The sequence below is a fragment of the Harpia harpyja genome, chromosome 11, assembly GCF_026419915.1.
Source record: "Harpia harpyja isolate bHarHar1 chromosome 11, bHarHar1 primary haplotype, whole genome shotgun sequence".
Taxonomy (NCBI): domain Eukaryota; kingdom Metazoa; phylum Chordata; class Aves; order Accipitriformes; family Accipitridae; genus Harpia; species Harpia harpyja.
This window is the reverse complement of record NC_068950.1, coordinates 2,694,314-2,721,102: the sequence shown is the minus strand read 5'-3', so window position 1 is coordinate 2,721,102 and position 26,789 is coordinate 2,694,314. Positions and strand designations below refer to the sequence as shown.

General features: G+C 43.4%; 4 protein-coding genes across 19 annotated transcripts in view; 1 reads left to right on the top strand and 3 right to left on the bottom strand.

Moving 5' to 3' along the window:
* EPS15L1 (epidermal growth factor receptor pathway substrate 15 like 1) overlaps positions 1-379 on the bottom strand; it is a 47,037-nt gene extending 46,658 nt beyond the window's left edge. For 3 of the 11 annotated variants that reach the window (XR_008237114.1, XR_008237113.1, XM_052800901.1), the window contains exon 1: positions 246-375. Coding sequence is in view for 9 of the 11 variants with exons in the window: in XM_052800901.1 (XP_052656861.1) it covers positions 246-275 (30 nt within the window). In the remaining 2 variants the exon portion in view is untranslated. Of the gene's footprint in view, positions 1-245 lie in introns of all 11 variants that reach the window. The other 8 variants (XM_052800905.1, XM_052800903.1, XM_052800902.1 and 5 more) reach the window with 6 other exon arrangements.
* An 804-nt stretch (positions 380-1,183) lies between these two features.
* On the bottom strand, positions 1,184-6,311 carry CALR3 (calreticulin 3). The gene is made up of 9 exons (XM_052800912.1): positions 6,042-6,311; positions 5,788-5,889; positions 5,433-5,636; positions 4,622-4,716; positions 3,657-3,866; positions 3,425-3,538; positions 3,170-3,313; positions 2,413-2,505; positions 1,184-2,312 (listed from the first exon to the last, which is right to left on the bottom strand). Exons 1-9 carry the CDS (start codon positions 6,175-6,177, stop codon positions 2,145-2,147), a joined length of 1,266 nt encoding a protein of 421 aa, XP_052656872.1. The 5' UTR covers positions 6,178-6,311; the 3' UTR covers positions 1,184-2,144.
* A 43-nt stretch (positions 6,312-6,354) lies between these two features.
* Positions 6,355-12,036, top strand: C11H19orf44 (chromosome 11 C19orf44 homolog). Of its 4 annotated transcripts, none has more exons than XM_052801222.1 (8): positions 6,355-6,612; positions 6,859-7,500; positions 7,753-8,110; positions 8,685-8,761; positions 9,139-9,610; positions 10,499-10,594; positions 10,725-10,891; positions 11,337-12,036. In XM_052801222.1, the coding sequence occupies exons 1-8, from the start codon at positions 6,355-6,357 to the stop codon at positions 11,421-11,423; spliced, it is 2,157 nt and encodes a 718-aa protein (XP_052657182.1). In that variant the 3' UTR covers positions 11,424-12,036. The 4 variants fall into 4 exon arrangements, with proteins under 4 accessions (XP_052657182.1, XP_052657184.1, XP_052657185.1 ...); XM_052801224.1 differs by having other exon boundaries at positions 6,481-6,612; positions 6,859-7,467; XM_052801225.1 differs by having other exon boundaries at positions 6,481-6,612; positions 10,725-10,926; positions 11,337-11,471.
* Positions 11,958-24,973, bottom strand: CHERP (calcium homeostasis endoplasmic reticulum protein). 3 transcript variants are annotated; one of them, XM_052801220.1, is made up of 18 exons: positions 24,873-24,973; positions 24,609-24,782; positions 23,852-24,033; positions 22,968-23,105; positions 22,583-22,734; positions 22,115-22,226; positions 21,679-21,768; positions 20,802-21,036; positions 20,276-20,454; positions 19,451-19,847; positions 17,239-17,477; positions 16,288-16,421; positions 15,909-15,995; positions 15,460-15,609; positions 15,212-15,328; positions 14,635-14,729; positions 13,900-14,085; positions 11,958-12,682 (listed from the first exon to the last, which is right to left on the bottom strand). In XM_052801220.1, the coding sequence occupies exons 1-18, from the start codon at positions 24,895-24,897 to the stop codon at positions 12,678-12,680; spliced, it is 2,697 nt and encodes an 898-aa protein (XP_052657180.1). In that variant the 5' UTR covers positions 24,898-24,973; the 3' UTR covers positions 11,958-12,677. The 3 variants fall into 3 exon arrangements, with proteins under 3 accessions (XP_052657180.1, XP_052657179.1, XP_052657181.1); XM_052801219.1 differs by lacking the exon at positions 11,958-12,682 and adding an exon at positions 12,689-13,100; XM_052801221.1 differs by lacking the exons at positions 11,958-12,682; positions 24,609-24,782; positions 24,873-24,973 and adding exons at positions 12,689-13,100; positions 24,428-24,582.
* Positions 24,974-26,789: the final 1,816 nt, after the last annotated feature.

Below are 26,789 nucleotides of genomic sequence, written 5' to 3'. Positions count from 1 at the left end.
CGCGGGCCGAGCCACCCCCCGATCGCGGGGAGAGGCAGGGCCTATGCCCCAGCGCCGACCCGGCCCCGGATGCACCCGCCTGCGGGAGGAGGAGGAGGAGGAGGAGAAGGGGGGGACCCGCACCGGGAAGGGCCCGCTCCCCCTTCCCCGATCGGCGCTCAACCACCGGCGCCAAATGGCCGCCGCCCCCCCACACCCCCGCCACCTAGGGTCCGGCCGCCGGCGGGCCGGGCCGGGCCGGTTACCTGCTGGCTGAGGGGGATGAGCGCCGCCATCTTCCTCCCGTGATTCGGGCAGCGGCCGGGGCGGGGGGAAAGGCGGAGCGAGCGGCGGCGGCGGGAGACCGCCCGGCCGCGCCTGGCACCGCGGGGCCCCGCTGGGCCTGGCCTCGGCCGGCGGGCGGGGGGCCGGGGCCTGCTGGGCAGCCGCGGGCGGCGGGAAGCTTTGAGGAGACGCGTTTGACCCGGGAACAAAGCGACGGGGGTTTATCTGTGCCCGGCAGCTCGTTCCCGAGCCCGATGAGCTGGTCCCGCTGTCCCGCCCCTGCTTCCCGCAGTCTCTCTGCTCCCAGACACGGCGCTCTCCTCCAGCGAAGCTGGCGGTGACCTACCTATGTTACGGACAAAGTAGGTCTAGGGAAGACTGCAGCTACCCGGTGGAATATTCTTCCAGGTAACCGAGTCAAGGTACCGATCGACCTTTTAGCTGGATGACCAACTTTCTTCTGGAAAAACCTAGTTATTTTACTTCATTACATGAAACCTCGTCAAAACAGACCTCGCGAAATTAAGCTTCCTCTGGTCTGTGATCAAATATTCAGCGTCAAATACAACAAAGTTAACAAATCCCCGACTGCAACATATAAAATACTGAAGAGCAGCCTGAACGAGGCTAGATCATTGTGGCCATATAAAAGCTAAATCAACAGGAATTTGTTTAGGAAGAAAGGTAAAGGGCGACTGTCATTCCAGTGTGTTACAATAGCTTTCAAAGTTCTTCACCCCACAGCATCATTGGAATTGTTCTACAGGGGACAGCACTCAGACAAGCGGAAGCGAAAGAATTTGACCTCAAGTCACCGCACAGGCTAGAAACTGGCCTGTCTGAAGTCAGGGCTTCCACAGATCCTCCCCATCTCCTTACCACACAAAACCCTGTGCAGCCAGCGTCGGGGTAGCTGAAAGGTAAATGCAAAACCATTGGCTCTGGAGGTCTGGCTTCAGTTTTTGCTAAATTTATAGCATTAGTTTGGGGGGGGCAGGGGGGGAAGGAAATGCAGAAGAGCAGAAGGACCTGAGAAGCAATGAAGGAAGTGACTGAACAAGTTACATGAGTGAGTTACAAGACTGGTCAGACAAAAATAGACACATCTTTCAGTTTCAAATTCCACCCCCCCCACGAGAAAAAAAAAAAAAAAAAGTATATTTTAAGACAGCTTCCAAGCACTGTTATGTGTTCATTTCAGATTTTTGAAGGGGAAAAAATTGTCTGAATACATTTAAACTTCTAAGGACAGATTTGTGGACAGACTGTCTGTCTATAGTCACTCAGGTCCCACACTGAGACAGAGAGCTAGAACGTTCCATCAGCAGATAAGCAATGGCAGAACAGCCGAGAGCAGCCACGGTGTGTTTGCGGTAGCTATGCAGCTGCAGTAATCCCTGAAACTCTGACAGGTGCACAATTACTACAGAAGCTTAGCAAAGCTTATCTCCTCCTTAGTTTGGAGTATGTTGTGAAACATGCTTCACGCATTTGACGTGCTCAACCCTTTAATGAAATATAAAAAGATTATTATGATATTTCCTCAACAAAAATGAGCATGAATTTTACATTTAATATTAAACCATGAAAGTATAGAACACTTTCAAAACCTAGTACTTTATTACAGGTGTTTTTAATATATTTTAGGAGGGCTAAGATACAGTTAATAAAAAACCAACATTTCTATAGAGAATTTAACTATGTTATGGTATTTTTATTAAAAATAACCGAAACTGGTTACAAAATTTAACATTGAATTTTTTAAAAAATCCTGTTTTAATACAACTGTATCACTGCAGATTCCAACAAGCTGTTAGCAACCAAAATCTCTATAGAGAGACTTAAGTTAAAAAAAAAAGTGAACTTCTTTCAAATAACAATTAAAGCTCTTCCTTCTCAATAGTGTTCCTCACTGCTCTAACCTTTCCAGATTCTTTTTTTCTCTCTAGCTTTTTCTTAAACCGTTGCTCAAAGTATTTTTCTTCTGTAACCCTTTCTCTCTCCTGCTCTTCCTCAGTCTGCTTTATGTTCATTTCCTTTTCAGGACCCTGCATTTTTATGCACCAAGAAGTTCTTGATCAGATTAGACAAGGGATTTTTAAAATGGGGTAGTAAAGAACGAAAACAGGCACAAGAGTTTCATGTTACCTTCGTTTCTCCCCATGTTTCATCTCCAAAGTCTTCTGCATAAACCTCATCATCTGTTATCAAGAAGTTGTCAAAAATTGTGCCAGCTCTCACCTTTAAAGGAATAGGGGGGAGGGGGGGGAACACAACAGGATGCCTCTTTGTTTTCTTAAGAGCTTTCATCTCCTTTTTTAACAATATGTTTGTATCTTATATTCAATATAGAGTAATCACGTCAAGAACCCCATTAGATTTTTTTTCCCAGAATTTGATGAAGAATTCTCTCTTTTTGGACAACTGTTTTCAAGAATGTAAAGGACTTGTTTTAACTTTAGGTACTTCACTGCTCTTCTACAAAGTTTTAAGTCTCATCACTGGCTAGTCAAGAAACCTGAGAGAGAGGAAGATCTGAGAGGCCCCCGGGAGGGCACTTTTCTCCTCATTAATCCTTGGGTAAGTCAGGAGTAACTGAGCTGCTTGAATCCTCAGTTACGCACCTCACATCAGGTGGAGTAAGTCATACTTTACAATAGTTACACAAATTAATTTAGGCCCCTCACTTACCTGTAGATGATTATGATCCAAACAATAACTACAAGAGAAGATCAGTGCGTCTTACAGATTTTTCAATTTTGTACACATATTTACATAACAGCAAGTTAAAGACATAGGTCTCTAAGATCCCAAAACAATAGATAATGTTTATATGCAAAGGGAAACAGGTTGCTATATACTCAGTGAGAGAAAAGTTCTTTATTTTCCAGTAAAGGCATCTTACCTGCCAGATATCTAGTCCAATGATGCTAATATTTTCATAGCTATAGATGCTGGAGTCTGGTGAGTAATTTGGATTGTCAATCTGTGGATGAGGCCAAACTCCTCTATAATTTGGGTTATCAATCTGCCTTGGTTTCCATTCCCCCTAGGATAAATGACATGTTCTGAATAGTCAGGCACAGAAAAGTTGCTTAAAGCATTATCCATAACTAGGATTGCAAGATTATTTATACTCTGTATACAAGATTATTTATACTCTGTATAGAGGATTCTTGACCATAGGATAATGCCATTCTCCATTTGCAGCATCATCCCAGCCTTCAGGTTTCTCAGCACTAGTGTCCATAATGTATTCAGGTTCATCCCAATCCTTTAAAAAGACACAGGAAGATTAAGAAAGCAAAACTAGCGCAGAATTCAACTATATCAAATGTGTGTTCAGCAGAAATTAAATAATCCAGTAACGCAGAATAAGGAGAGAAAATTACCTTGGGTTTAATGTCATTTGGGTCATCAATTTGGATTCGATCATCCCAGTCAGTGGGTTTCCTCACTGTTGGATCATTAATTTTCCTTGGTGGCAAAAAATCTAAATCATCTTCTAAGTTGCCAGATGCAACCACTTCGTTATCAATTTTTACTTCATAAGTCTGATCTGGCCTTATAATCAAAGTATATAAATGTGTATATCCGTCAACCTGGGTTTTAAAGAAAGCAAGTAAAATTTTTTAAGAACCTTAAATATAGCTCTTAGGAACTGCCTTGCACCAGAATTAAAATACTAATTTCTAATGGATTTTTCATAAGCAGTAGTAAGAAAAAATAATTCCCAAAGTCTCCTAGAGGGGAAAAATAATGACATTTTTTCACATGTATTTTCTAGTCCTCCCATCTGGGTCCCTGAACAAAACCGAATGGTTGCAAGAAACACAGTCTATATCTGATTGGCAAGAGGAAGTGTCACAAGATTGACAATAGTATCAGATAAAGTAATTATTTTAGTTAATATCAAATATAAGCTATTTATATCCCAAATAGCTACAGCAAAGGCACATAAAAAGGCTTACTACATGGGTTAAAAGCAAAAATATTGAAAATACAACCATTTATATCAGAAGAAAGTGCGCTCTCACTAGGAAATGTGGAATTAAAGTTACAATTAAGAAACACAATGACATACATTTCTTAATAACATACAGCACCCTTGCAACCTTGTTTCATCCTTTATCAGTATCAGGTATTATGAATGCAATCATTAAATTACAAACGTATCATGAACTAAGAAATATCTGAAGTCCCAAAATTAACATGACTTAAGATATGATGAAAAGTAGAACTTCTCAAAGGTGTTACATGTTTGGAATAGTTGTTTCGGGGTTTTTTTTTTTTTCTTCCTAATATCCCTGTAACTTGTTTATTTTAAAGTTTTTGTATCTTTGAAATGTGTATTTACCTTGCATCTGATTGGTTTCTTGATTGGATGGGGTTTATTCTTGTAATTTAAAATAACATGGACTTTCTTTGTGTCGGATCCACAAATATCTGGCCCTACAAAGATATTATATGCTTTGTATCCTTAACTTCTTTGCAGAAAAATACAGATTGTATACCTCTTCCTTCTAATACTGCTAGACATCTCTCCCATTCCACGTATTTTGACGTATTCCATTTCTAATGGATGACATGGCTTCTACTCAAAGTCTCTAAATCTACCTTAGAATTAGATTTTGTGTAGTTTGGGGTTTAGTTCTGCTACAGTTCCATTACAGAACTAAACCCAGAAAACAAAAATCCAGGCAAAATAAACATTATCTATGGCACAAGCTGAATAACTATATAATTATATTAGATACATAATGACAAATTTCACTTTGACGTACAAATGTACAAACTTCACTAAGTCGCTGGAAACTACATACAAGTACATAAGGGCAGAAAATGGCCTACAGAATGTTGTTTCAGTTCAAGGTCTTAAAAAAAAAAAAAATCCTGCCGAACAACTACTTTTATTCTAAGCTCACTCTAATAATTTTCAGTTATGTCCTTCAAATCAGCGCAGAATGTTTGTATAAATATGTATTTTGTTAATACATATTTAGAGATCTCTCAAGCATGCTAGAACTCACTCCTTACAGTCACAACATCCTTATTTTTTTAAGACGGCCTTCCTTTATGGTTTTTCCACCATTTCTACAACCATCTTTGAAGAACTGCACAACAGTAGCGACAGTATTTTAGTAATCAAGAAATAACTGTAAACTCACCAAACATGATGTAATAATGTGAATCTCCCCTTAGGTTCTTCTGGTCCAAGTCTGAGGAAAAAATCTTAACGTATCCCCCACCACAATCTATCTTCTGCTCATGTTTCACAGTATACTGAATAACCAGAGTCCTCCCTTTGTTACTAAATGGTTTAAATCGTGAGGAGATAGCGTAAAATTTAGAGTTTTCACTAGTTTGTAGACCTGTAGAGATATTAGTGTAATAGTCAAACTTACATGTTTCTCCATTTGCAAAGAAAAAATACTTTCATTGCCATGCATGGCACATCTATAAAGGCAAACTCCCAAGTCTAGAGACGGCTCCCATAGCGTGTTTTGAATGAAACCCGCATACCTTTATCTCGCACCGGATGTCCGTAAAACTTCCCTGCAGTGAGCTTAAACCTCCCAAGGTCTGCCTTGTACTCAGAATTAATCCACCTCTTCTGCCAGTTGACTGTCCCGCAAGGCCAACACCAGCAACAACACAAAAACGGGGTCAATAAGCACGGTACCTTGAGGGGGGGGGGCTCCCTCCCAGCCAGCTCACACAGCCGTTACCGGCAGCTGTCCCACCACCCCCTTTACCCCCCGCCGCCCTCGCCCAACCTCCGTCCAGAAACTGCTCCTGGAAATACACCCTGGCCCGGGCAGAGCCCAGCGCGGCTCCGAGGAGCAGGGCCAGCCTCAGCGCGACGACGGCCGGGACTCTCCCACCGCGCCCTCTCAGCCCAGCCGCCGCCATGGCCGCTGCCGCCCTCACAGGGACTCATGCCCTCGCGCCTCCGACCAACATCGGCCTGGCGCCTTTTCCGCCGCGAGCTCTGATTGGCTGCGCTTCCCTCGCTTATCGTGAAACGGAATCAGATTGGCTTAGCGGCCCCCGAGGGAGGAGCGGGCTGCCACGTGCCCGCCCGGCGAAATGCATGCTGGGGCTTGTAGTCGGCCCTCTCACGGGTTTGCCTTCTTGGGATTAGCTGGTTACGCCCAAGCATGGGTGCGCCAGGGGGAGGGGGCAACTTTGCGCGGAGCCAATGAGAGGACGGGATGTTGGGGAGTCCCGGTCTCCGGGATACGCCCCGGTCTGAGGGAGCCGCCGGCGCCGGCGCCGCCTCAGGCTGGTCCGTCCCGGATGGCTGCGATCGCTCGGGCGAAGATGGCGCCCCCAGGCCGAGGGCAGGTGAGGCGCCCACTCTCGTCCCGGCCTCAGCGCCAGCCGCCCTCGGTCTGTGTCTGGGCAGCGGCGGGCCCCGAGCCGGTGTTTCAGCCGCCTGTGGGGAGGGCCCACACCGGAGCGCGGGAGGAGGGGACCCGGCACAGGCTGGGACGGAGGGCAGGGCCGTGGGGAGCGGGGGTGTCCGCTCAGTCCGGGGAGCTGAACTAGGCCGTCCGCCTCTGAGGGCTCTTTGCATCCTCTTCTCGGCAGGGACGCAGCGATGCTCCCCGTGGGAGAACCATCACAGCCGGCCGCAGCGTCCTTCCTCGCTCCTGCAGTGACCTCTCTGTGGTTGACCCAGAGTTGGAGAAAAGTGGAAGAGCTCTGTTCTGCCCCAGCAGATTCCTAAAGGTGCGCAACGAAAACGGACCTGGAAGCCGGTGGTGCCAGACATCGGGAAGTGCTGGGCGGACAGCGAACAGACACGAAGCAAAGAGCGCACTGGGTAGCGCTTCCCACACGCGGTCGAGCTCAGCTCTGAGGAAAGTGGCCCAGCTAGAAAGCAAAATCATGAATCGAAAAAAGCAGATGGAATTGCAAAACATTGACTTGGGCCAGAAGCCTTTGGACGAAGAGTCCTTCTCATCTGCTTCCAGTCACGAACATGGTGGAAGGGGCAAGAAATATCTGAAGAATTATGCTACCGCTGGTGGAAATACAACCCTCAGTAATGCCTGTTCTAAGGAAGAGGAAAGCATCCAAAGCCCTGAAAAGAAGGTTATGGTTAAACAACAGCTTGGTTTGGATAGTGATGAAGAGGAAATGAGAGAATTGATGGAGGGCTCTTTGGAGTTTGCCAGTGGAAATGAGAATTGGAAGGTTGTTGTAAGTGATTCTAAATGGGGTGGAAAGGTAAATACAGACTTTGCTGGATTATATATTTGTATTTACACTTTCATGAAACTGTTTTAAGTGGTAGGTCACTTTTTACATAACACCAGAAACTAAATTTTAATTTTGCATTTGTAGCTTGCTCATTATATGATTTAGCTTCAATTCACATTTTAAAATTACTGCGTTTTACCCATTATAATTTATTTTCCTTTTTAGTGATCTACACATAATAAATGAAATAACACATCTCTTTTTCATGTTCTTCAAAAGAGTAAGACTCCAGTTTCGTCAGGAATGCCTCCTCCATCTCATAAGGAAATTTCACTGATAGAGGCATCTAAAACATCTTCTTTTCATAGCAGAGACTCAGAGAAAAATGGTTTTGATAGAGGTAATTCGCCAGCACCTTCACCAGCCAGCAGAAACCTGTCAGTACGACATAACATGAGATCTCAATCGCCGTCTTCTTCCATGAAAGACAATACCGTAAAGATTACTCCGCCTAGAACAGGCAACACCAAGCAAAGCCAAATATCGCTTGAAAGTGACAGAAGTGAAATAAAATCATTAGATGAATTATTTTCAAAAGCAGATGATGCAGAAGATTCAACTAGCAGCAGCTCAGATGGTAAGTTCGTTCTAAAATATTGTCTCAGTAGATTTGGCATGAACTGTACTAATAATCTACTGATAAATTTACTAATAAACATGGGCAAATACTCACTTTGAAAGGATTCATTGGTGTAATCTTACATAAACCAAGGCTTTATCAAAGGAATTATGTTGATCTGTTTCTTTTTTCTAATGTAACGTATTTGTATTTTTCTTGGCTTTTGATTTAATGGGTTCAGTTTAATGATCCTTCCCTGGGTGATACTTACTTATGACATCAAAAGAATCACAACATTTAGAATAGTTTTCATATATCAATGGGACAATGTACTAATTGGTGTGAGTGAGAACAAGTGTGAAGGAGGGGCAGCAAGAATCTCTTGGGTTAGATCTGCCAACAGGCAAAAGAGGAAACTTTAGAAAGAGCTGCTGAGTTAAAGGTTTAGAGTGATTGACTGCTATTACTTTTTAGTATTACACTTTAAACTAGGACTGTAGTACTAATTTTTTTTTTCCGCTTTTCTCACTTAAGGGAAAGTGTACTGTAATCTTCATGCAAATTCTCATGACGATATGTCATTTGATTGCAGACTTCAGACTGAATATCCTGAGCCTCGATGATTTGGCACCAAATATCACCAGTGAGGCAGCAGAATTAAAGCAGAAAGTAAGTAGAAATTCCCTACTAGCACATATTTCTATTCTGCCTTTGTTTGGTGGAGGGTGAATATTCTAAAATAAATACTTCTGTTCTACTCATAGGCTATCTGCAGTGGGCATGTCTCACTAGCTGTAAGGGTTACCTCAGGATTTTAGAGTCTACTGAAACCTGACCAAATTCTTTTTTTTTAGTGTCTGCATTTCCTTACTAAATGTAACAGCACTGCACAGTCTGTGGGGTGACACAGAAGAGCAACATTTTTATTTCCTAATAAAGCAGTAGCTAACTCAGTGATACATAGCTGAACAGATGAAGAATAACGGAGGCATATTCTAGGTTATATTTTGCTGATTCTTCTAACATACAGCTGTTTTGTTTTACAGGGGACAGACATTCAAGTTACTCAAGAATCAAACAGAAATCAAAAAAAAGATACATTCCTGGTGGAAAAAGACCAAACTTCTCTTAAAATGACAAGTGCAGTAACTGGTGTGAATGATGCTTCCGAAGGGGATATTGAAAAAACTGTGACTGAAGCTGAAATCTCTGAGCATTTGAGTGGAGTTTCTGCAGATTTCCCTGGACACAAACAGGATTATCTTGATCATGATGAGAGAACTGTTAATTCAGAATATTCTGAAGACTTTGAAAAGTCTCTGTCTACAACAGACAGGGAATCTGTATCAAAAATGTCAGAGGAACTTTCTGAGAGCTTCACGTATTCTGGAAAACACCCATCGTCAGCATCGTCACCTTTATTTACCAGAGACCAGCAGGACCAGGTACACAGAATAACTGTCAAAGAAACTGCGGTTCAGACAGTGGATCCTCCATTCACCTATTGCTGGTCAAAGAGTAAGTTCACAAGGTATTGCCCTATTGAGGCAATTTTTACATATTTGTATTTTATATGGAATATAAATAATATATATATAAAAAATATATTTATATGCTAGCCTTAGTCAGCCTTGATAGAGTTCTTAGTTTCAGTACTAGCTTCCCCTGGCTGATGTTAAATTAAAAACTTTCTAAAGCCCAACACTTTAATCTGCTGTCTGTAGAAAAGATTGGGATTGAACAACAGAATAAGAACTTGGAACTGGTTTTTGCTGAAAAAAAACCCAACAGGAACACTGGGTGGATGAGGTGGTGTTAGTGACAGAGCTTGCAATAGCCCCAGTAATATTCTCAAACAGAATTCAACATTTTTATTGTATCTTTACTATTGTAAACAATACCATTGTATTGTTACTAAAGTGATCACCCATCATACAGTTCTTTTCTGCATTGTCTTTGTTTCTTGGGAAAGCACTATGGCCCCATTTACCAAAGACCGCCGTAACCTTTAACTGTTTCTGAGGGGTAGCTCTGTTCCTACCTCTCTTTACTTAAAGGAAAAAGTGGGAAAAGCCACTTCTTGCCACATTCAAGGAGGAGAAAATAGAAACTCGGGTGTGCTTGAAACCAGGAGCTTCTATCAAGTACAAAAGCCTTTATTTTTACTCTGTCTAAGGTTAGAAAAGATGCCTTCCGCGATGGCATGTGTTGTGAACGTGAGAGTAAAGAAACTGTGGAGGTCATAGAACTATTCTAGCATTTTTTTGGCTGACAGTTTCCTGTTAGGCTCTATAGCAGTTCTTATGGCAACTGATGTCCCAAGAGACTGCTGAAGATGAACCGAGTTCTAGTGCTACACCATTCCACCCTCCAAACCCGGTAATTCTGATTTTCTCCTATACACAGCAAACACCACTGCAGTACTTGACCCACCGGTAGGAAACAGTTATGTTGATCCAGTACCTATTGCCAGTCACGTCGTCAGCACGGATGCAGTAGAAGGTACTGAAAAACACGTTTATTACTATTCTTTTTTACTACATTTTATGCATCTAAGTCCTTCTTGGATTGTTTAGCCCTTACTATCTGACTGTAACATATCACTAAAGTATATACTCTCCATTTCTTGCAGCCTTGACAGCGTACAGCCCGTCAGTTCTTGTTTTAAATGCCATGTTGAAACAGCACTTGATGTTGACTCAGCAGTTTGTAGAGAACATTCACCACCTTCACTTATCCCTTGTGGAGTCATTAGAGAACGAGAAGTTCCACTACCATACCCTGGAAGAGGCTAAAGAGGTATTTCTGATAGCCTAGACAGCAGCCTAGAGAGAGTGAGCATCTACTCCTCTCCAAACACTTCTAGTAGTTGCAGCAAACAAATTTTCTTTGCATATTATTAATTAATCAGATAAAGTTTGTATTATCATTGAATAAATTACTTCATAGAAGAAGAATACTCTAATGCTTGTGCCCATATTAATAACAAGTCAGGAGTTTATACAGTAAAAAAACACTGAAGTCTTACTGAAGGCCATAGTTTTGAAAACGTAAGCTTTCTGCTGTAGCGTTTAGCTGTCCTCAACAAGCAAGGATCTTCCTAGTGCTGCAACAGAAGTATCAGTTTCTGTTGCTATTATAGAAAAGTGCAGGTGTCTTGACATGAAGATTTATTATTTATTAAATACTAGAAAATATTTGTCTACATAATAAAGAAATTTGTGTATTAACTTTTTTTTTGCAGTACATCAAGAATCACAAATCCCCACCTCTAACAATTGAGCAAGCACGGGAAGAAATTCAGAAAGCACAGGAGGAAAAACTGCTTTGATTCTTTGAATTTTAAGTAAAATTTACAGTTATGGAAGTCAAGCTGGAACAAGAAACCCTTCCAAATTGCAGAGATAAAAAGCTATAAACTCTGTGCTAGAAGGATTTGCACTAACTGCTATGTATTTTACTGTTATTTTCCTATACCTGAATTCCGTACTAATGTCCATGATACAGGGATAGGCAGGAACCTTCAGCCAGCCTATGCCAGTGTTCAGCAAAAAAGAAACCAAGAAAACCCTTCTCTCCAAAGGGAGCACGGTAAGTCATCACAGGATGCATGTTTATGGTGTAGATGGTGTGTTCTCTGGTCACACCTGTGATCATCATAGAAATGAAAGTCTGTACTATGGCACCAGAGGAGTGTGATCACAGTAGAAAAATACCACGTCCTGCCTTCAGTGCCATATTTAAGCAGTGTTTATGTATAATTAGCCTTGCCAGATTACTACAAAACCAAACACAGGCACAGTTAAGATAAATTCAATACAAGGAAGGCTTATAGCCATTGTATGGGAATCCATTTACTCTGAAATAGGAGCCACTGTTTTCTTTTTATTAAAAAAAAAGTGTTTATTGGAAGGCAAAACAATAAAATTCACAAGTTGGTAACATACAGGTGTTGTATGCTGATTCACAGACAGTTACAGTTCCACAACTACAGTAGATCTAGAACAAACTGATATTTCACCATATTAACTGAATGGTTTTAAGAGGGTTTCTGCTATACAAACAAATGACGCTGGAAGAGGTTACCACCACGCAGACCTCTGGAGTGGAAGTGCAGTGTAAGGGCCTAACATCTTTAGCTGGTGGTCTCTGGAAACAGTTACAAAAGGTTTTTTTTTTTTTTCTCATTTAGATTAAAGGAAGTTTCCAAGAACGTTTCATTGTTAGAAACTTGCAGAGCAGAGAAAATGGATTCTCTTCTATTGAACTAATTAGCTTTTATTAAAGGGTATATACAAAAATATAAAAAGCTTAAAGAATGTCTTCCATTACAAAGCATTGAACATCCCTTAGAGCGCTTGAAAAGCTAGAACAGTTAACCCTCGTGTTCTGACCAGAGTTGTGACTGCAGCAGCTGGTGTGTAGGGGCGTTAAGTTGTAGGGTAGGTTCTAACAAGCTTGCACAGTGCTCATAGGTCACCTGTACTGGAACTAGATGCTTCATTCCCCATTTAGACATTAGGATACACTGCTCAGCATCAGTCTGACTTGATCCCAAGGCAGCACCCCTCCACTTCAAATAGAATTAACCTTTTGAGAGAAATAAACATACATTATGGAACTAGAGAACATATAACCGTATCAGATAACCTCTGTATTCCACAGGAATGAATGAATCACAATCCTGCACCAGGGATAGCTTGACTGGGGTTTAATTCTAGTATAAAATGGGTAACTAATTAAAAAATTTTGCAAAATAAATGGAAATTCTTAAACTTGCTAGACATGTCATAGTAATGACTGGCCTTTTTTAAAGACTAAACGACAAGTGTTGAAGTACATGTCATAGCTTTCCATTTTTCACCATAGTTTTAAAAGTAATTCATTTGTCACTTCCTCCAGACTTTAATCCGGATTTATACAAGTTTAATGTTTTGTAGAAGATGCAAGACATCTTTCTTCAGAGAGTCTTATTCGGGTGGTGGAGGGTCTTGCGTTTCACGCTTCACTGAAACAATAGGGAAAAGAGTTCTTACACATTCTGCAGTTACCTAAGCTGTCTGAAATGTTTCATGGAATGAGGGCTCTATTAATAAGGAGTTTTTCCTTTTGGGCTTTATTTGAACCCATTTGATTACACAGATCTACTGCAGCCATAGGCAGAAGTGACTTTTCATTTAGCATGCCAATTTTTTTCCTTTTAGTCATTGCCAAATGTAGTTGTTCTACTTAGCACAGACTCTCTGCAAGAATCCATCATTTGGGTAATTGTCTTCATCTCTCAGGAAGCACCTCCACTTTTTTGGAACCCTTCCTGCACTACAGTGAATTTATTACCAGTTCTGGCTTTGGCAGAACGCAGCGCTAATTGTAGGAAACTCAGGAGTTGGGCAGGGAAAAACAGTAAGCATGGTCTAACTTCATCCCAACCACAGAGACCTTCCTGCTTTGGCAACCATCCCTCGTGTGGCGTGGCTCCCTCCTCTACCTTTGGGATTGCTCCTGTTTTTTAAGGATAACATTCAAAGATGCAGGCTTTTGGTATTGCAGCCAGGAAGCAGCTTACACAGAACAGGCTAATGAATTAATGTTTCAGAAATGAGAATACAACACAACTCCTAAAAGGGCAAAGATGCTGGGTTAATCACAGTGTATGTCTACTTACCTGTTGTTTTATTGTGTCCATTACATTAGACAGAATTAAGAGTTACTAGTCTTTTGGTTTGGGTTTACAGTCTACAGTAAATAGGACAAAATCGCTATCAAGTCTGCACAGTTTTTTAAATTGCTTAGAAACATTCACTTACATTCATCTCTGGCCTTCATGCGTGCGATAAACGAGTAACTTTTATTTCTTCGGTAGTTTTCGTAAGGGTCATCTAATGCAACTCCCACTCCTTTATATTGATCCCATTTGTCTCGGATATCCCCTCCTTTAATTGGATCCTGAATTCCTTGTTCCTTGGCTCCCAATCCACCAGATCCACTCCATCCTGCAGAAAGGACACAACATTGCGATCCTGTAACTATTTGTTACTAGAAGTCTGCAGACAGACAGACATAGACATTTTGGAAACAACCAAAGCAAGCATCAAATTTGATACAGCAGGATGGTAACAGCCTGCCTGAAGCAACATATGAACTGTCCCGTTTATTTCCAAAGCATTAATATGCAGAGATTCTGGGAGCTGACAAACATCAGCACTATCCCTAAAAATGTCTAAGGCGGCAAGGGGAAAGACGGCGCAAGCCCGATCTGTCCAGTCAACCCTGCTGATTACGTTACAGGGTGATGAAATACCTCGGGGCAGGTAGGTTCTATCTGATGCCAAACTCAGATCCTTGTCTTCCATATCCTTCCCAGAAAGGCAACTACCACCACTGCTCCATGTTCTGTATACTCATACCTCTGAATATCCTTACGCTGACCTTGGAATACCAAGGGATAATTACTTATGAACATGCATTAATTAATTGTGTCCAAGAGTTTGGTGCCTGATTTTGTTTCCTAGCTCGTGTAAGATTCCAGAACAGCATCTTACCCATTTTCACTAGCATTTGATGGCCTTTATTTTCTTCTCCAAGTCTTGATTCTGGTATAGGAGGCCCAGAACTGGAGCCCAAACCAGCAGAAGAACTAAGGAAATAAAAAGAACAAATTTAGAACAAGTGATCCTGTTCTGACAAAAAGCAAGGTCTTTTATATTCTGTTAAACATTAACGCCCAATATAATCCCATCCACTCTACTAAGCTATTCTTTTATAAAGCTACTGGATTATGGTGTCACAAAGGTGCCATAAACACCCTACCTGCTTCTCAATACATGGGAAATCAAACACTATGGTCTTCCTAACAGAGACTACTCACAGGATTCCTCCTGCTTCCTAGAAAGGCATACAAAGCCTTCATAGTTGCACAGTGTTTTAACAAAAAGCCACCCCAACAGAGTAATATTCTCTCTATAAGCATATATCGCATATACATCGTTTCTAAATCTGCTTTCCATCTTCTTTTCTACTATTTGTTCAAATGCTTATTATACCCAGCTTATGAGAAAGCACCCTCGTCGGTCCTTTTCCAAACAACCCAGGTAAAAAGAGAAACAGAGAAAAGCTTACGGAGGAGTGGGGCTGCGAGAGCGGGACCGGCGCCGCCTTCCTGGGGAGTACGATTTCGACCTTGAGCGTGACCGTGATCGCGAGCGGCTATGAGAAGAGCGGGACCTGCTCCGGCTTCTGGAAAGGGAGAGCACACAAGATCAGATGCGCAAGTTACCAGAGCAACATCCACAGTTCCTCATTCAGCCCTGAGGGCTGGTTTTTTTCCCACCCTGCCAGTTCCCGAGATTCAGCCCATTGCACTCTACCTGGACTGGGAGCGCGAATACGATCGTGATCGGGAGCAAGAGCGAGATCGTGACCTCGAATAGGAGCCAGATGATTTTGAAGATCGTGAATTGGACCGGGAGGATGAGCGACCTCGGCTTTTAGACCGACTGCGAGACCGAGAAGGCCCACTGCACAGATAAAAGCAGAGAAACTCCAGTGAAACTCCTGGGAGAAGCACGGCAGATGCAAATATACCCCTGATTAAATTCAAATTACACACAAGCACTGTATTTCTGCAGACAATCCAGTGAAGACTGGAGTGTCGCAAAAACTATTTTCTGCAGATTAGAGAAATTCCAGCAAGTTGAAACTCAGTTATTCCATCAGCATGGTGCTGAATGCTTTCCCTCTGCATTTAGCCCAAGGTATTCCAAGCAGCTTCCAAACAAAAAGCATGCTTCAGAAGGCAGCAGACAGGATCTCTCACCTATTTCTCTTCTCCTGACCTTTCCTCCGCCTCGCTCTCATTTTAGCTCTGAAGAATTCGTACAGTCCGTTCTGCTCCCAGCCTTCACTGCAATAAATCAACCACACATAGAACCGACATCTGTAAAATTCTACTTTGATCAACGGAGACGTTCAGGATTTCCGCTAGATTTTGCAGGGAACAAAGGACCTGGGCAAAAAGGTCTCACAAATCTCAGTGTAAGATCAAACAGTGTGTGCAGTTTAAAATACAACAAGAGCACTCATTTCAGCATTAGAAGAACCAAGACACAGGCGAAGGAAGAGAGAGGCACTTCGTGGTTTGAGACAGCTTCTTAGGGCATTTTCCTTACCATATTGTTAGCTATACCTACTCTTACCTGTTTCTAGGCCTGTCATGAGATGGTGGACTATAAAATGCCTCAACCGCAGCCAGTAGTCTCTCACTGGGGGGCATTGGGGGTGGAAGACGTATATCTTTAGGATCTAAAGGTTTATACTCATGATCTTCAAGCTGCCGGAAACAAAACAAATTACATTCGTGTCATGTGTCATGGGGTGGCTACCTGAAGAGATAAATATAGATTTAACTGTGTAGGGACCTCACATTTCACTATTGGATAACAAATGGTCCAGAAATAAGTATTCTGCAGATGACCCAATGCTTTCTCGTGCTATCACTACCATTTTGAGTTCTATGAGAAAAGCCAGCGCTACACAGGTTGCAGCATTAACTGGATCGCCAGGTAGATAAAATGCAGATCTCACCTATCCACCTTTGTGATAACAGTGCCTGGATGGAAGCCTGGCAAAAGCTGGTGTATGCTGAGTGTAACACAAAGTTAGAGATGGAAGAGACCTAATGCATAAATGTATATATCCCCGAAGATGCTGATACAGATACTTCTCCTGTTCTCTATCACTCTTTGTATATATAACATTAGTGTTGCAAAACATCTTTGTAAGAAAGAACTCTGAATACCAAAAACTAGTACACAGTGGCCACATCAGAACTGCAAGGTCCCTCTGCCCATCTGAAAATCTCTGGTGATTTCTATTTGCTAAAAACAGGAGTAAGATTTTCAAAAGTTAAGACTTTCACATATATAAGCTCAAACGGCTTTCACGGGGACACAACACTTGAAAATTTTACTATTTTCACTACCTTCTCCCCCTGCTCCTGCCCTTGTATTCCCCACAACAACTTTGGCTGATGGTTGCTGGATGGAAAGATTTGAAATTATAAATGTCCATGTTAAACTGTCCCTATTATTGGCCATGGGATTTTGATCTTTTAATTCTACTAGTCAGGGCCGATTGCAAGGACTTACTTTTACAAGTGGAGCCATCAGTCCAGCAGGAAGATCAAAGTAGGGAACATTTGGCACCAGGCTAGGATCATCATGGTTCATGTGAGGGGGCCCTTGTCGCCGCATGTGAGGAGGCTGCCCGTTAAATCCGTGCGGGGGAGGCCCAAAATCTGGGTGCTGTGGCCCCCCCCAGGGAGGATGCTCGCTGATTCCAGGATGAGGCAATCTATGACCAGGGTGGTGATGAGGAGGTCCAATTTCTGCAGAGTGGGAGGGTTAAAACATTTTATTTAGCTATAGAGAAAGGAAAGCAAAGAGATGTACTTCAACTAGTGCATTTATCCTAAAAAACAATCTTGGCACCCACAGCCTTGCAGATCCAGAAAAGCAACAGAACTGAAGAACTAGAGGCGGGCTACAGGTCCACATTTGTTAATATCTTGCAGTGCCTCTCCCTCCCTGGCCATAGCAACCGCTCGCAAGACAACAGGATACTTTAACCCTAAGCCACTGCTTACTTTGGGACATACTGTGGTCAAAAAGTACCACAAGAAAGATACGCTCAAGAACAAAAGGTTTCAGATGCAGCAGGGCAGCTACTGATGAGATCTATTTCTGAAGCCTAAATACACAATCGCAGCTTTGCATGGACCTGTAATTAGTTCTGTCTCTATGCCAAATCATCATATATAAAGAAATAAAGATGGCAGGAATTAACTCACATGAGTAGGTGACAAGAAAATACTTTGATTAAAGAGGCGTTTCGAGAAGAGGTAGAGATAATATCCTGTTAAAATAGAGAAGTGAATGACATCCATCCAATCACTGATGGACGAACCATTTGCCATGAACGCCAGGATACCCTGCTGAACTCATTGCACTATACAGAGAAAAACGCAAGACTGAAAATCAACATCTTCTGCAGCAGGACCAACAGTTTTTGCAGGAAAAGCCATTACAGTCACTGCCCAATCTTCAGCCAGTATTAGTTGACTCATCTTCATCAGAACTTAGACACAGTCTGTGTTGTCATTGCTTCACCACTTTCCTAATTTTAGCCATCTGTTTTAGTAGATACCCCCTCGCAACAACTTTACATGAAACAACAGATGTTTTGGATCACCACTACAATCCAAAACAGAGCATCTTTTCTGAGCTTAAACCTTAATTCCCCCAGGACAAGAAAAGCTGTTCTCCCTACTCACTACCACAACTTTTAAAAAAAACAAACCAAAACCAACAAACAACAAACCGAAAGAAACAGGAACACCCCCCCCCCCCCCCAAAACCCAAACCCAATCTCTACTGGAAAAGTTAATCACAATTCTAAATATATAAGCTCCAATTCGTTGGTTTTCAATGTTTTTTGCAGTTGGGGAATCGAGAATCTTTTAAGCTTAAAACAGCAACTCCTACATAGCAACATAATTGCTCTTTTAAGTGGCTTGTCATACAGAACCACAGTGATCTTTAGACTTTATGTTGATACGGATCATTCCAGAATAATCATAACTTCTGCATGTGGAATAGAAACTACATCGGCGCAGAAGCATATCAGACTTCACAAGGGAGCCCGCAGCCAAGTCTGAGCCACAAAGGCCAGGCAAGCAGTGCATTGACTAATGCTCTCAGACACCCCCCTGTTCCAGCAAGAGAGCAAACCAAACAAGGGAAAACGGGAGGTAAGGATCATTTCACCAGACACTACCAAACCATACAACATTAAGGCAGATAAATAGCTTTTCAGTAAAAATAAAGAGAAGAAAAGAAGGGCATGGATGAATGTATGCACAAGAACAAATGCTTCCAGCCTGGCTTCCTCTAACTTCCTCCATCTATGAAGGGCACAGCTGAAGAGCCCTCATCTATGGCTTGACGTGCAGGAGATTGAATTTACAAGCAAATGCTGCTCCTCACCTTTGGACTTACTATTTTTAAAGTGAAATAGTCACAAAAGGGGTGCCTGTAGAGATGCTGACTTGAGTTAGGATTACAATTTCTGGTTATCTGCACCCGTTAGAAAAGGAAGACTCAAAAAGCAAGGAAGCATCCAACTCTGCATGTATTTCCTACTGAGTTGTTAGCAGTAGCTTCCCAAACCCCCAAACTCAACATTTCTCAGGAAAACCACAACAGTCCACCACGAATAAGCTGTCACCCCAAAGCGCTAAATACTTTTGTAATGGCAATCAGCATCGCAACATAAGAAAACCTGGCCTGGTACACACTTTACCTTGAGGAAAATCCCCCTGGGGGTAATCAAAACGATGAGGATAAGGAGGCCTTTCAAAGGGATGGCGAGGTGGAAAATCATCCTGCATGAAGCGAGGTGGAAAGCGGTTGAAATTATGCGGATGCGGGGGCTGGTTGAATTGGGGATGTTGCTGATGTGGAGGAAATGGGCCTCTGAAGTGAGGTGGCCGCTGCATTCGAAATGGAGGTTCCCTTTGACCCCCACCCCATGGAGGTTGTTCATGCTGGTTGTTCCACGGTGCTTCAAACTGGTTGTTCCAAGAAGGATCCGGCTGGTTGTTCCAAGGTGTCTCTCGCTGATTGTTCCAGCCTTGATCTCTCTGTTCGTTCCACATTCCTTCATGGTTGTTATTCCACGGAGGACAATGAGGTGGTCCCTAGTGGTGAAGAAAAGAAGCTTGGTCATTAGACTACAGAAATAAAGAACGCAATAAAAACAATCTACCTTTTTTAAGTAAATATAGCCTGTAGGCAACGTGCACAAGCGAGAGAGCTTTCCGAATACAAGGTCTGAACAACTGCAGCTTCAGAGAAAAGACAGGAAAAGACCAAACTGTTACTGAAATCAAACAGCTCTATACTCAAGACAGACCTTCTTGTTCTGCTTGGTCATAGGGAAAGTGTGATGGCTGACAAACTGAAATACAGTTTATACTTTGCCTTTAACTGGGCTCAGAATGAGAAAGCCTGGCATTTGAATCTGGATTTCTAATTCTCACAGTTTTTCACCACACTTCCACGACCAAGATGGTCATGCTGAACCTCCACCTCCCTCTACACCTTGTTTCAGAACTGCATTTCTTACCTGTTGTTGACCCCATGGTGCAACAGGGTGAGGTTGGTCAAACCAGGGTGGTTTATTTGGAGGAATCTGATCATGAGATCCAGGGCCACGTGGTCCACCAGAGGCCGGATCCTGCACTCCAGACCCTGTTGTGTCATACTCCGTAGAACCAGCTAGAGGCAGCTGAGATTTACCATCATCTGAAACAAATTGGAGACTATTACAAGCATCCAGGTCACATGTAGTTAGTAAAACACCCGCACACCTACAGCAGGCTCCATCTGAATTTCGCTGGATGTGTAAACATTCTGCAGAAATCTATTACTGGGAGAGAGGATTTCTGATCCGTTTAACATTTGTTTCTTTGGTTCTTTTTATATTCAAGCATCAGACTGCACCAGCTGCAAGCCTCAGAACAGTTTCAGGCTTTTGCCTGAACCAAACCAGTACCTTGCTACTAAAAAAGGAACAACAACAACAACAAAAAAGTCAGTGTTGCCACCCACTGATTTCTGCTCAGAAATTCTAACCCAGAACAGGTTAGTACCTGCTTGTGTAACTGGAGCAGACGGTGGAGCTGAGGCTGGTGCTGCTGTGGGGGCTTGAGGTGGGGGTGTTGATTTCACCTCGTTCTCTAGTGGTGGTATTTGTATTTGTTGCTGCTGCTGCTGTGTTAAACTGTTTACAAACTCTTCATGTTGAGTTTTCAGGTTCTGTATCTGCTGTTGGAAGGCTACTTGTACGGGCTGTACTACCGTTGCATATTCAGTGATCAAATTTGCCTGATAAAAATGAGATAAATTAAGAAGAACAAGTTAAGACTGTACCTAAACCAGTTATCCTATCTGCTCATTCAGAACCTCCTATATTGCTCTCCACCCCCTCCCAAAAATGCATGAGAATGCAGGATAACCTGCTGGCAGAACCACCTGGCCACACTATGAAGATCTGTGAAGATTTCCAAGATATTCTCTGCCAGCTAGAATCCACTGTCTACATTCAATACAGCTTCAAATACAGCTAAAATCAACAGCATTCATTATTAATGCTAAAAATGAATAGTTCCTGCTGCCACAAAGATTTTTATGCTTAGTGTATCCAATTTAAAGCTATGGTTTCTTTAGTTTCCTTTTTACCAAACATTCATTTCCATAAAAAGAGAACACACTGTCAAATATGTACATGACTGTAGCAGTTACAAATGCAAATAGACTCTCCGGGAGCGTATCAGCAGCCGGATTATTGAATGTCTGAAATAACAAGGTTACGTTTTACATTATTTTTGTAATCCCTTGTAAACAACTTCAAGGAGGGGGAAGGGAGGGAATTAGTATTTACCTTTCAAAAAAGGAAAACATTTCCTAAATTTGTTTTCAAAATATTTACATAAATAAGAAAACTGTTACTTTTCTTTTGTGGCTAACCTGGTACTGGCCAAGTCCAAGAGCCGGGCTCTGTAACTGCTGAATAATTGACTCATCAAAGTACCCATTTTTCTCCCATAGTTGAAGCAGCTGCATAAATTCAAGAGTGAAAGGTTTTTAGAAATGCAGAACAATAAAAGAAAAGAGGCACAGCATTTTTATGTCTCTACTTTGTCAAAAGACCTAGGATTTCAGTGCTTGTCTTTGAACCACTGAAGATACAGATGCATTCATCATTACAATAACTTTTAAATAAAGCTAGGTACTTTTAAGTTATAGTTTAAACATGAATTAAAGCACATCCTGTAACAGACTTTATGAAGACAACCAGACTAGAAAAATCTCAGTGATCATCTTCCATCCTCATATCTGTGAATTTGCCTAGCACTAACCTAACAAAGCAAAGCATACAGTTAAACCAAAACCAGATACTCACTCTGGCAATCTTCTGTTGCTTGTCCTCCTCCACTGCTAGAAAACTGGTACAATAAATAGGCACAACCACCTTCTGTAAAGCAGCCAGGAGATCTCGTGCTTGCTTCCGCTGGCTTCAAAAAAGGAATGGGAAGAGAAGAGTTACCGCCTTTTGCTATAACACTAAGAGCACTGTAACATTCAGTTCATCTCAACTTCTGCTATACTAGAAGTAGTGGATTCATAAAATAGAGTTCTCTACACTTTTACTGTCAAGTCTCGTCTGGAGGAAAAATACACAAAGCAGGTAAAAGCTGAATTTGATTATTAAAGCACTAGGTAATTGTGCCAGCTATGGACATCTTAAGACAGCTGCTAAAAATGATTAATACATTAAAGATAAAAAGTCAAACTAACAATGTATCTAGCAGAGAGACACTTCACCAAATTAATCAAAACATCAAACCAAACCCCACAATTTAATTCTTACCAGTGATGCAATACATCATTGATTAAGTAGATTAGATGTAACCGAAGCTCAAAGTGAGCTCCTTCTGCCGTTATACGATTTCGCAGGTGCCCAGCCATCAGCTCACAGTGTGCAGGAGACTTTGCATTGCTAAACATCCAGTTCTTGCCAGCCTTAGAAAAGCAAATTTAAAATATTTTAAGCTAGTCTAACATGTTCACATCATATGGACTTCCTAGAACTCTGAAATAACTGCAAGAAGTGAAGTTTTCAAGTAACAGCTATCATCTTACCTACCACACAACATAACAATAAAGCTGCTGTTTACTATACACACAATCCCAACATTCAAATTATACTTAATCCACAACACCATCAAATAACTGTTCAGATTTAGGTCACTTACTGAGATTGCATCTTTTGTACAAGTGTCAATTATTGGCTGCAACAAGTTGTCAAATTCGTTCATATCTAACTGAGTTTCCTCCAAAACCTTCTGCATTTGTTGCTCAATTGCAAGGGCTACTGCTGATGTGACTTGTTCCTGAAAAAAAGAAGGAAAAACAAAACAAAAAAAGAATTATATTACATCTAATGTTCTTTTGAAGAACTAAGCCTCTGTATCCCTGTCGTCTTAACCGTAAGTAGTTAGCTTGAAAACCAAGACCTTTTACAAGCAACATGACCCCATAAAAATGTTTCAGTTATTTGTCTTTGAGAAGATTCTTCTCATTCTTCCCGAAAAGTCCAGTTAATTTTCACCTCTAAAATCTCTCCATCATGCAAAAAATAATTGCGGGAAGCTCCTAAATGTATAGAACATAATCTGGGCATACTGCTTTCCTCCAGGAACTCTTCAGTTTGGTTCCCACTAGCTTTAACAGCAAAACATCACCTGCAAAAACCAACTAGTTCAAAGCATGCAGTTCCCTTCCACCCCTAATCAGAAACCACCTTAGAATGCTACAAGCTGGAATGTCTTGCAGTTCCCCGCAACTGCAGCATTAAACAAAGATTAAAGCAGTCACAATTTATTCCGCTCTGCAAACCAACAAGGTTTTTCATATAGTAAATAAACTGTTTTAACCAAAGATCAATCTCACTAGCACATCAGATACATCTGTTGTAAGGAGATGACAGCAGCTACCACAGAACAAAAATAAGCAAAGTAATAGTCCTTGTCCTCACCACCACTAGTCAGAAGGAAGCCTTCCTCTCCCGCTTTGCTCCTAACTTCTACAGCCACTGGCAGTCTAGGATAAACCAGGTGAGCGCTTATCTTCAACCAACCTGTCTCATGGCAAGGAGATGCTGCTCCTGCTGCTGCAGGTTCCACTGACTCTGCTGGATAAGTTCCTCCACGGAAGGAGTGCCCTGAGGAGCTGGGATAGGTGCAGCCGGTGGGAGAGATGGTTGTGGCAGTGGCTGGATCTGTGCGGTGGCCTCAATATCTTGACTTTGCTTGCACAACACTATCATCGGACAAAGCAAACTTTTAAAGTAAGCCTCACAGAGAAACCTGCTACTGCCAACCCACACGCAAAAACCGTGCCAGTTCCAAAACAGTCCCTCACATAATTGCTTAACACAAAACGAAAATCGTGCAGTCAAGGGTGGATGGTGCAGAAAAGGAGTGTCAGCAACTCCTCCCGCACTTCGAGAGAAATGACTCCAACACAAGACCAGCCCCCGGAGCTGCTGCTGCTGCTGCTGAGCTGCACCACCCTATTCCCGAGGGCCCTTCCCGGTGTTGAGCTCCGTCTCCCTGCGGTGCAGCCCTGCCTACCTCCAAAAGCCGCAAACGAGGAGGGGGGAATGGGTGGGGGGAAAGGCGTGAAGAGCCGCGGGCAGGGCTCGGCCAACTACCTGGAGCTCAGAGAACAGGAGGAGGCTGCAAACCGGGGCTGGCGGGTCACAGCAAGGCCGGGAGGGAGAAAAGAGGCTCCGCCAGCGGGGGCCGGGAACCAGTGGCCGGGGGTGGGGGGGGGAGAAGCAGAGCCCGCCGCGGCCCTGTGCCGGCCCTGCGTAAGCCGCGGGCCCCACTCACGCTGCTGCTGCTCCAGGGCCAGCTTGTACTTGTAGTAGCCGTAGAAGTCGCCCCCGAAGAGGAAGGAGAATTTGGGGTTCTCCTTCTGCTTCTCCATCGTCATCTTCTCGAACTCGGGCCCGTTCCGCGCCACGAACTGCGCCAGCTTGTCGATGACATTCCGCAGCTCCTGGTCTGTGGGGAAGCAGCGCCGTCAGACCCCGCCGTCCCCGCTCTCCCCTTCCCCCTCCCCTTCCCCTTCCCTCCCGCCCGGGCCGCGCTCACCGTCGGGCGGCAGCGGCATCTCCATGGCTGCGGGACAACGGGGCACGGTCGCCGCCGCCGCCGCCGCTGCTAGGCCGCACCGACCGGAAGTGCCGCGAGACGCCAAGGCGGCCCACACGCGCAGCCGCGCTTTACGGCCCCGTCGCTATGGAGACGGCGCGCGGCGGCAGGGCACGTGCGGCCGCTCCCCCGCCCTCCGCCCTCTCCGCGCGCGGCGGGCGGGAAGAAGCGCCCTGAGGAGAAACCGGGGACCGGCCCAGGGCAAGGGTCGGTGTGGGGGGGAAAGAAGGGCCCGGGGATGGCGGGGTAGGGCCCGGGAGCGGGACCCGAGGCCGGGGGCAGGCTCCGGGAAGCGGGAGCCAGGCCTGGGGCAGGCCCAGGGCAAGGCCCGGCCGTGTAAGGGGCCCGCGGGTCAAGGCCCGAGGCAGCTCTGTGAGGGTTGCGGGAGCCATCTCGGCACGTCAGCTCGCACCACACATCGCCTTCGCCGGCCCCCGAATGAAGGAGAAGTTGCTTCCGGGCTGCGGTGTGCGAGACCTCATCCTTTCCCGCTCGGCTCCCCGAGTACCTGCAGGGCCGCCGGATCACTCCCATTCGAGAAGCGCACGTTCCTCTACTTTTAAAACATCACATCCAAGCGGCAGTTCAGTTGCCAGAAATTAATAGAGAGCATTAAAAGAAAGCATGTCATTTAACATCTGTTTCATCTCGGGGGACAAGCCATCGCAGCGGCACTTCAGCTACACCGACCATTGGCATGACGGAAGAAGGAACTTGGATGCGTAGGAAGCTCAGCAGGAGCAAATTGAACCTAAAATACAACTGTTAAGGAAAGAAAGTGCAGTTGCTATGCAGGGACATTACTTAAGCGCTGTTGCTTTCTTCAAGTGACTTCAGTTCTTCATGCAGTTAAAACGAGAATGTTCAAATAATTACTGGTTCTTAACTTCCCTTTTGCACCTGATACCTTGTTATTTTTCAAAGTGGGATTAAAAATATTTACATGGCTGCTGGATTCAGGAAAACATTCCTTCAAAAGCAAGGTACTGATCTGATCAGCTTCACACCGAAGTCAAGAGGTACAAGGCATGGCAGAAATTGCTCAACTTCCTCTACTTACGCAATTCAAAAAACCCCACAAAACAGCACCACACTTGAAGACCGTGGACATGAGAACTAGACATCAAAACTCGAAGTGGGGCCCAAATAATTTTAGTGTCCTTTAATATTTTAGGAAGACTGAATCTACAAGTGGAAAGTGATCATCTGGGAATTAGCAAACCTGAGCATCCTAATGCTCACCTGGAGCTGTAATCATGATTTCAGTTTCAGGCATTAAATTACAGGATTTCCAGTCACACAGGTAACACTCACAGACATCCTCACAAAAAGGTAGAACTTTTTATTCTTAACAAGACATACCATGAAGACCCCTCTATATTATCTACAGAATATAAAATTTCAGAAAGAGGTATGTTTCCATGTATCCAAATAACAAATGAAAAAAAAAAAAAATACAGACTCTGACCATGATTCTACATCACTCTGCAGTCCTGGAAATTAACACAGATCCTGGAAGACCAGATTAAGTTCAAATCTTGACTCGTACTTAAAAATAAGAAACTTTTCAAAATTCCTGCTGTCGCTTTCCATCCCAACACAAACGTTACTGCTTTGCACGTTGGAGCCCACGCAGTCACCGTCCAGGCTGCCACGTCCCTCAGCATGCAGCAATGGTTTATCCACAAAATGCCCCAAAAGCTATAGTTACCTGACAGAGGTGTCTGCCAAAAACCATCTGAACCCCTGATTTATTTTAGACAGGGAAGAGTCCCAGTACCTGGAAGTCACCAGTGTGGTTTCTTCCTGTCAGCCCATGAGGGATCCCAGCTTCAGCAGCAGTTATCAACAGGCTGG

What these genes read in the sequence shown, in the direction of transcription:
- CALR3 (XM_052800912.1), bottom strand. Translation starts at nt 6,177, where the DNA reads ATGGCGGCGGCTGGGCTGAGAGGGCGCGGTGGGAGAGTCCCGGCCGTC. An exon ending in GGAGCAGTTTCTGGACGGAG is followed by an intron (nt 5,890 to 6,041) that starts GTTGGGCGAGGG and finishes CTTGCGGGACAG; the next exon opens with TCAACTGGCAGAAGAGGTGG. An exon ending in TTGGACTAGATATCTGGCAG is followed by an intron (nt 2,506 to 3,169) that starts GTAAGATGCCTT and finishes ATTCCTTTAAAG; the next exon opens with GTGAGAGCTGGCACAATTTT.
- C11H19orf44 (XM_052801222.1), top strand. Translation starts at nt 6,355, where the DNA reads ATGCATGCTGGGGCTTGTAGTCGGCCCTCTCACGGGTTTGCCTTCTTG. An exon ending in CGCCCCCAGGCCGAGGGCAG is followed by an intron (nt 6,613 to 6,858) that starts GTGAGGCGCCCA and finishes TCTTCTCGGCAG; the next exon opens with GGACGCAGCGATGCTCCCCG. An exon ending in CACCTATTGCTGGTCAAAGA is followed by an intron (nt 9,611 to 10,498) that starts GTAAGTTCACAA and finishes TCCTATACACAG; the next exon opens with CAAACACCACTGCAGTACTT.
- CHERP (XM_052801219.1), bottom strand. Translation starts at nt 24,897, where the DNA reads ATGGAGATGCCGCTGCCGCCCGACG. An exon ending in AGCAACAGAAGATTGCCAGA is followed by an intron (nt 21,769 to 22,114) that starts GTGAGTATCTGG and finishes GAATTTATGCAG; the next exon opens with CTGCTTCAACTATGGGAGAA. An exon ending in CCAGGGGGATTTTCCTCAAG is followed by an intron (nt 17,478 to 19,450) that starts GTAAAGTGTGTA and finishes CCCACTCTGCAG; the next exon opens with AAATTGGACCTCCTCATCAC.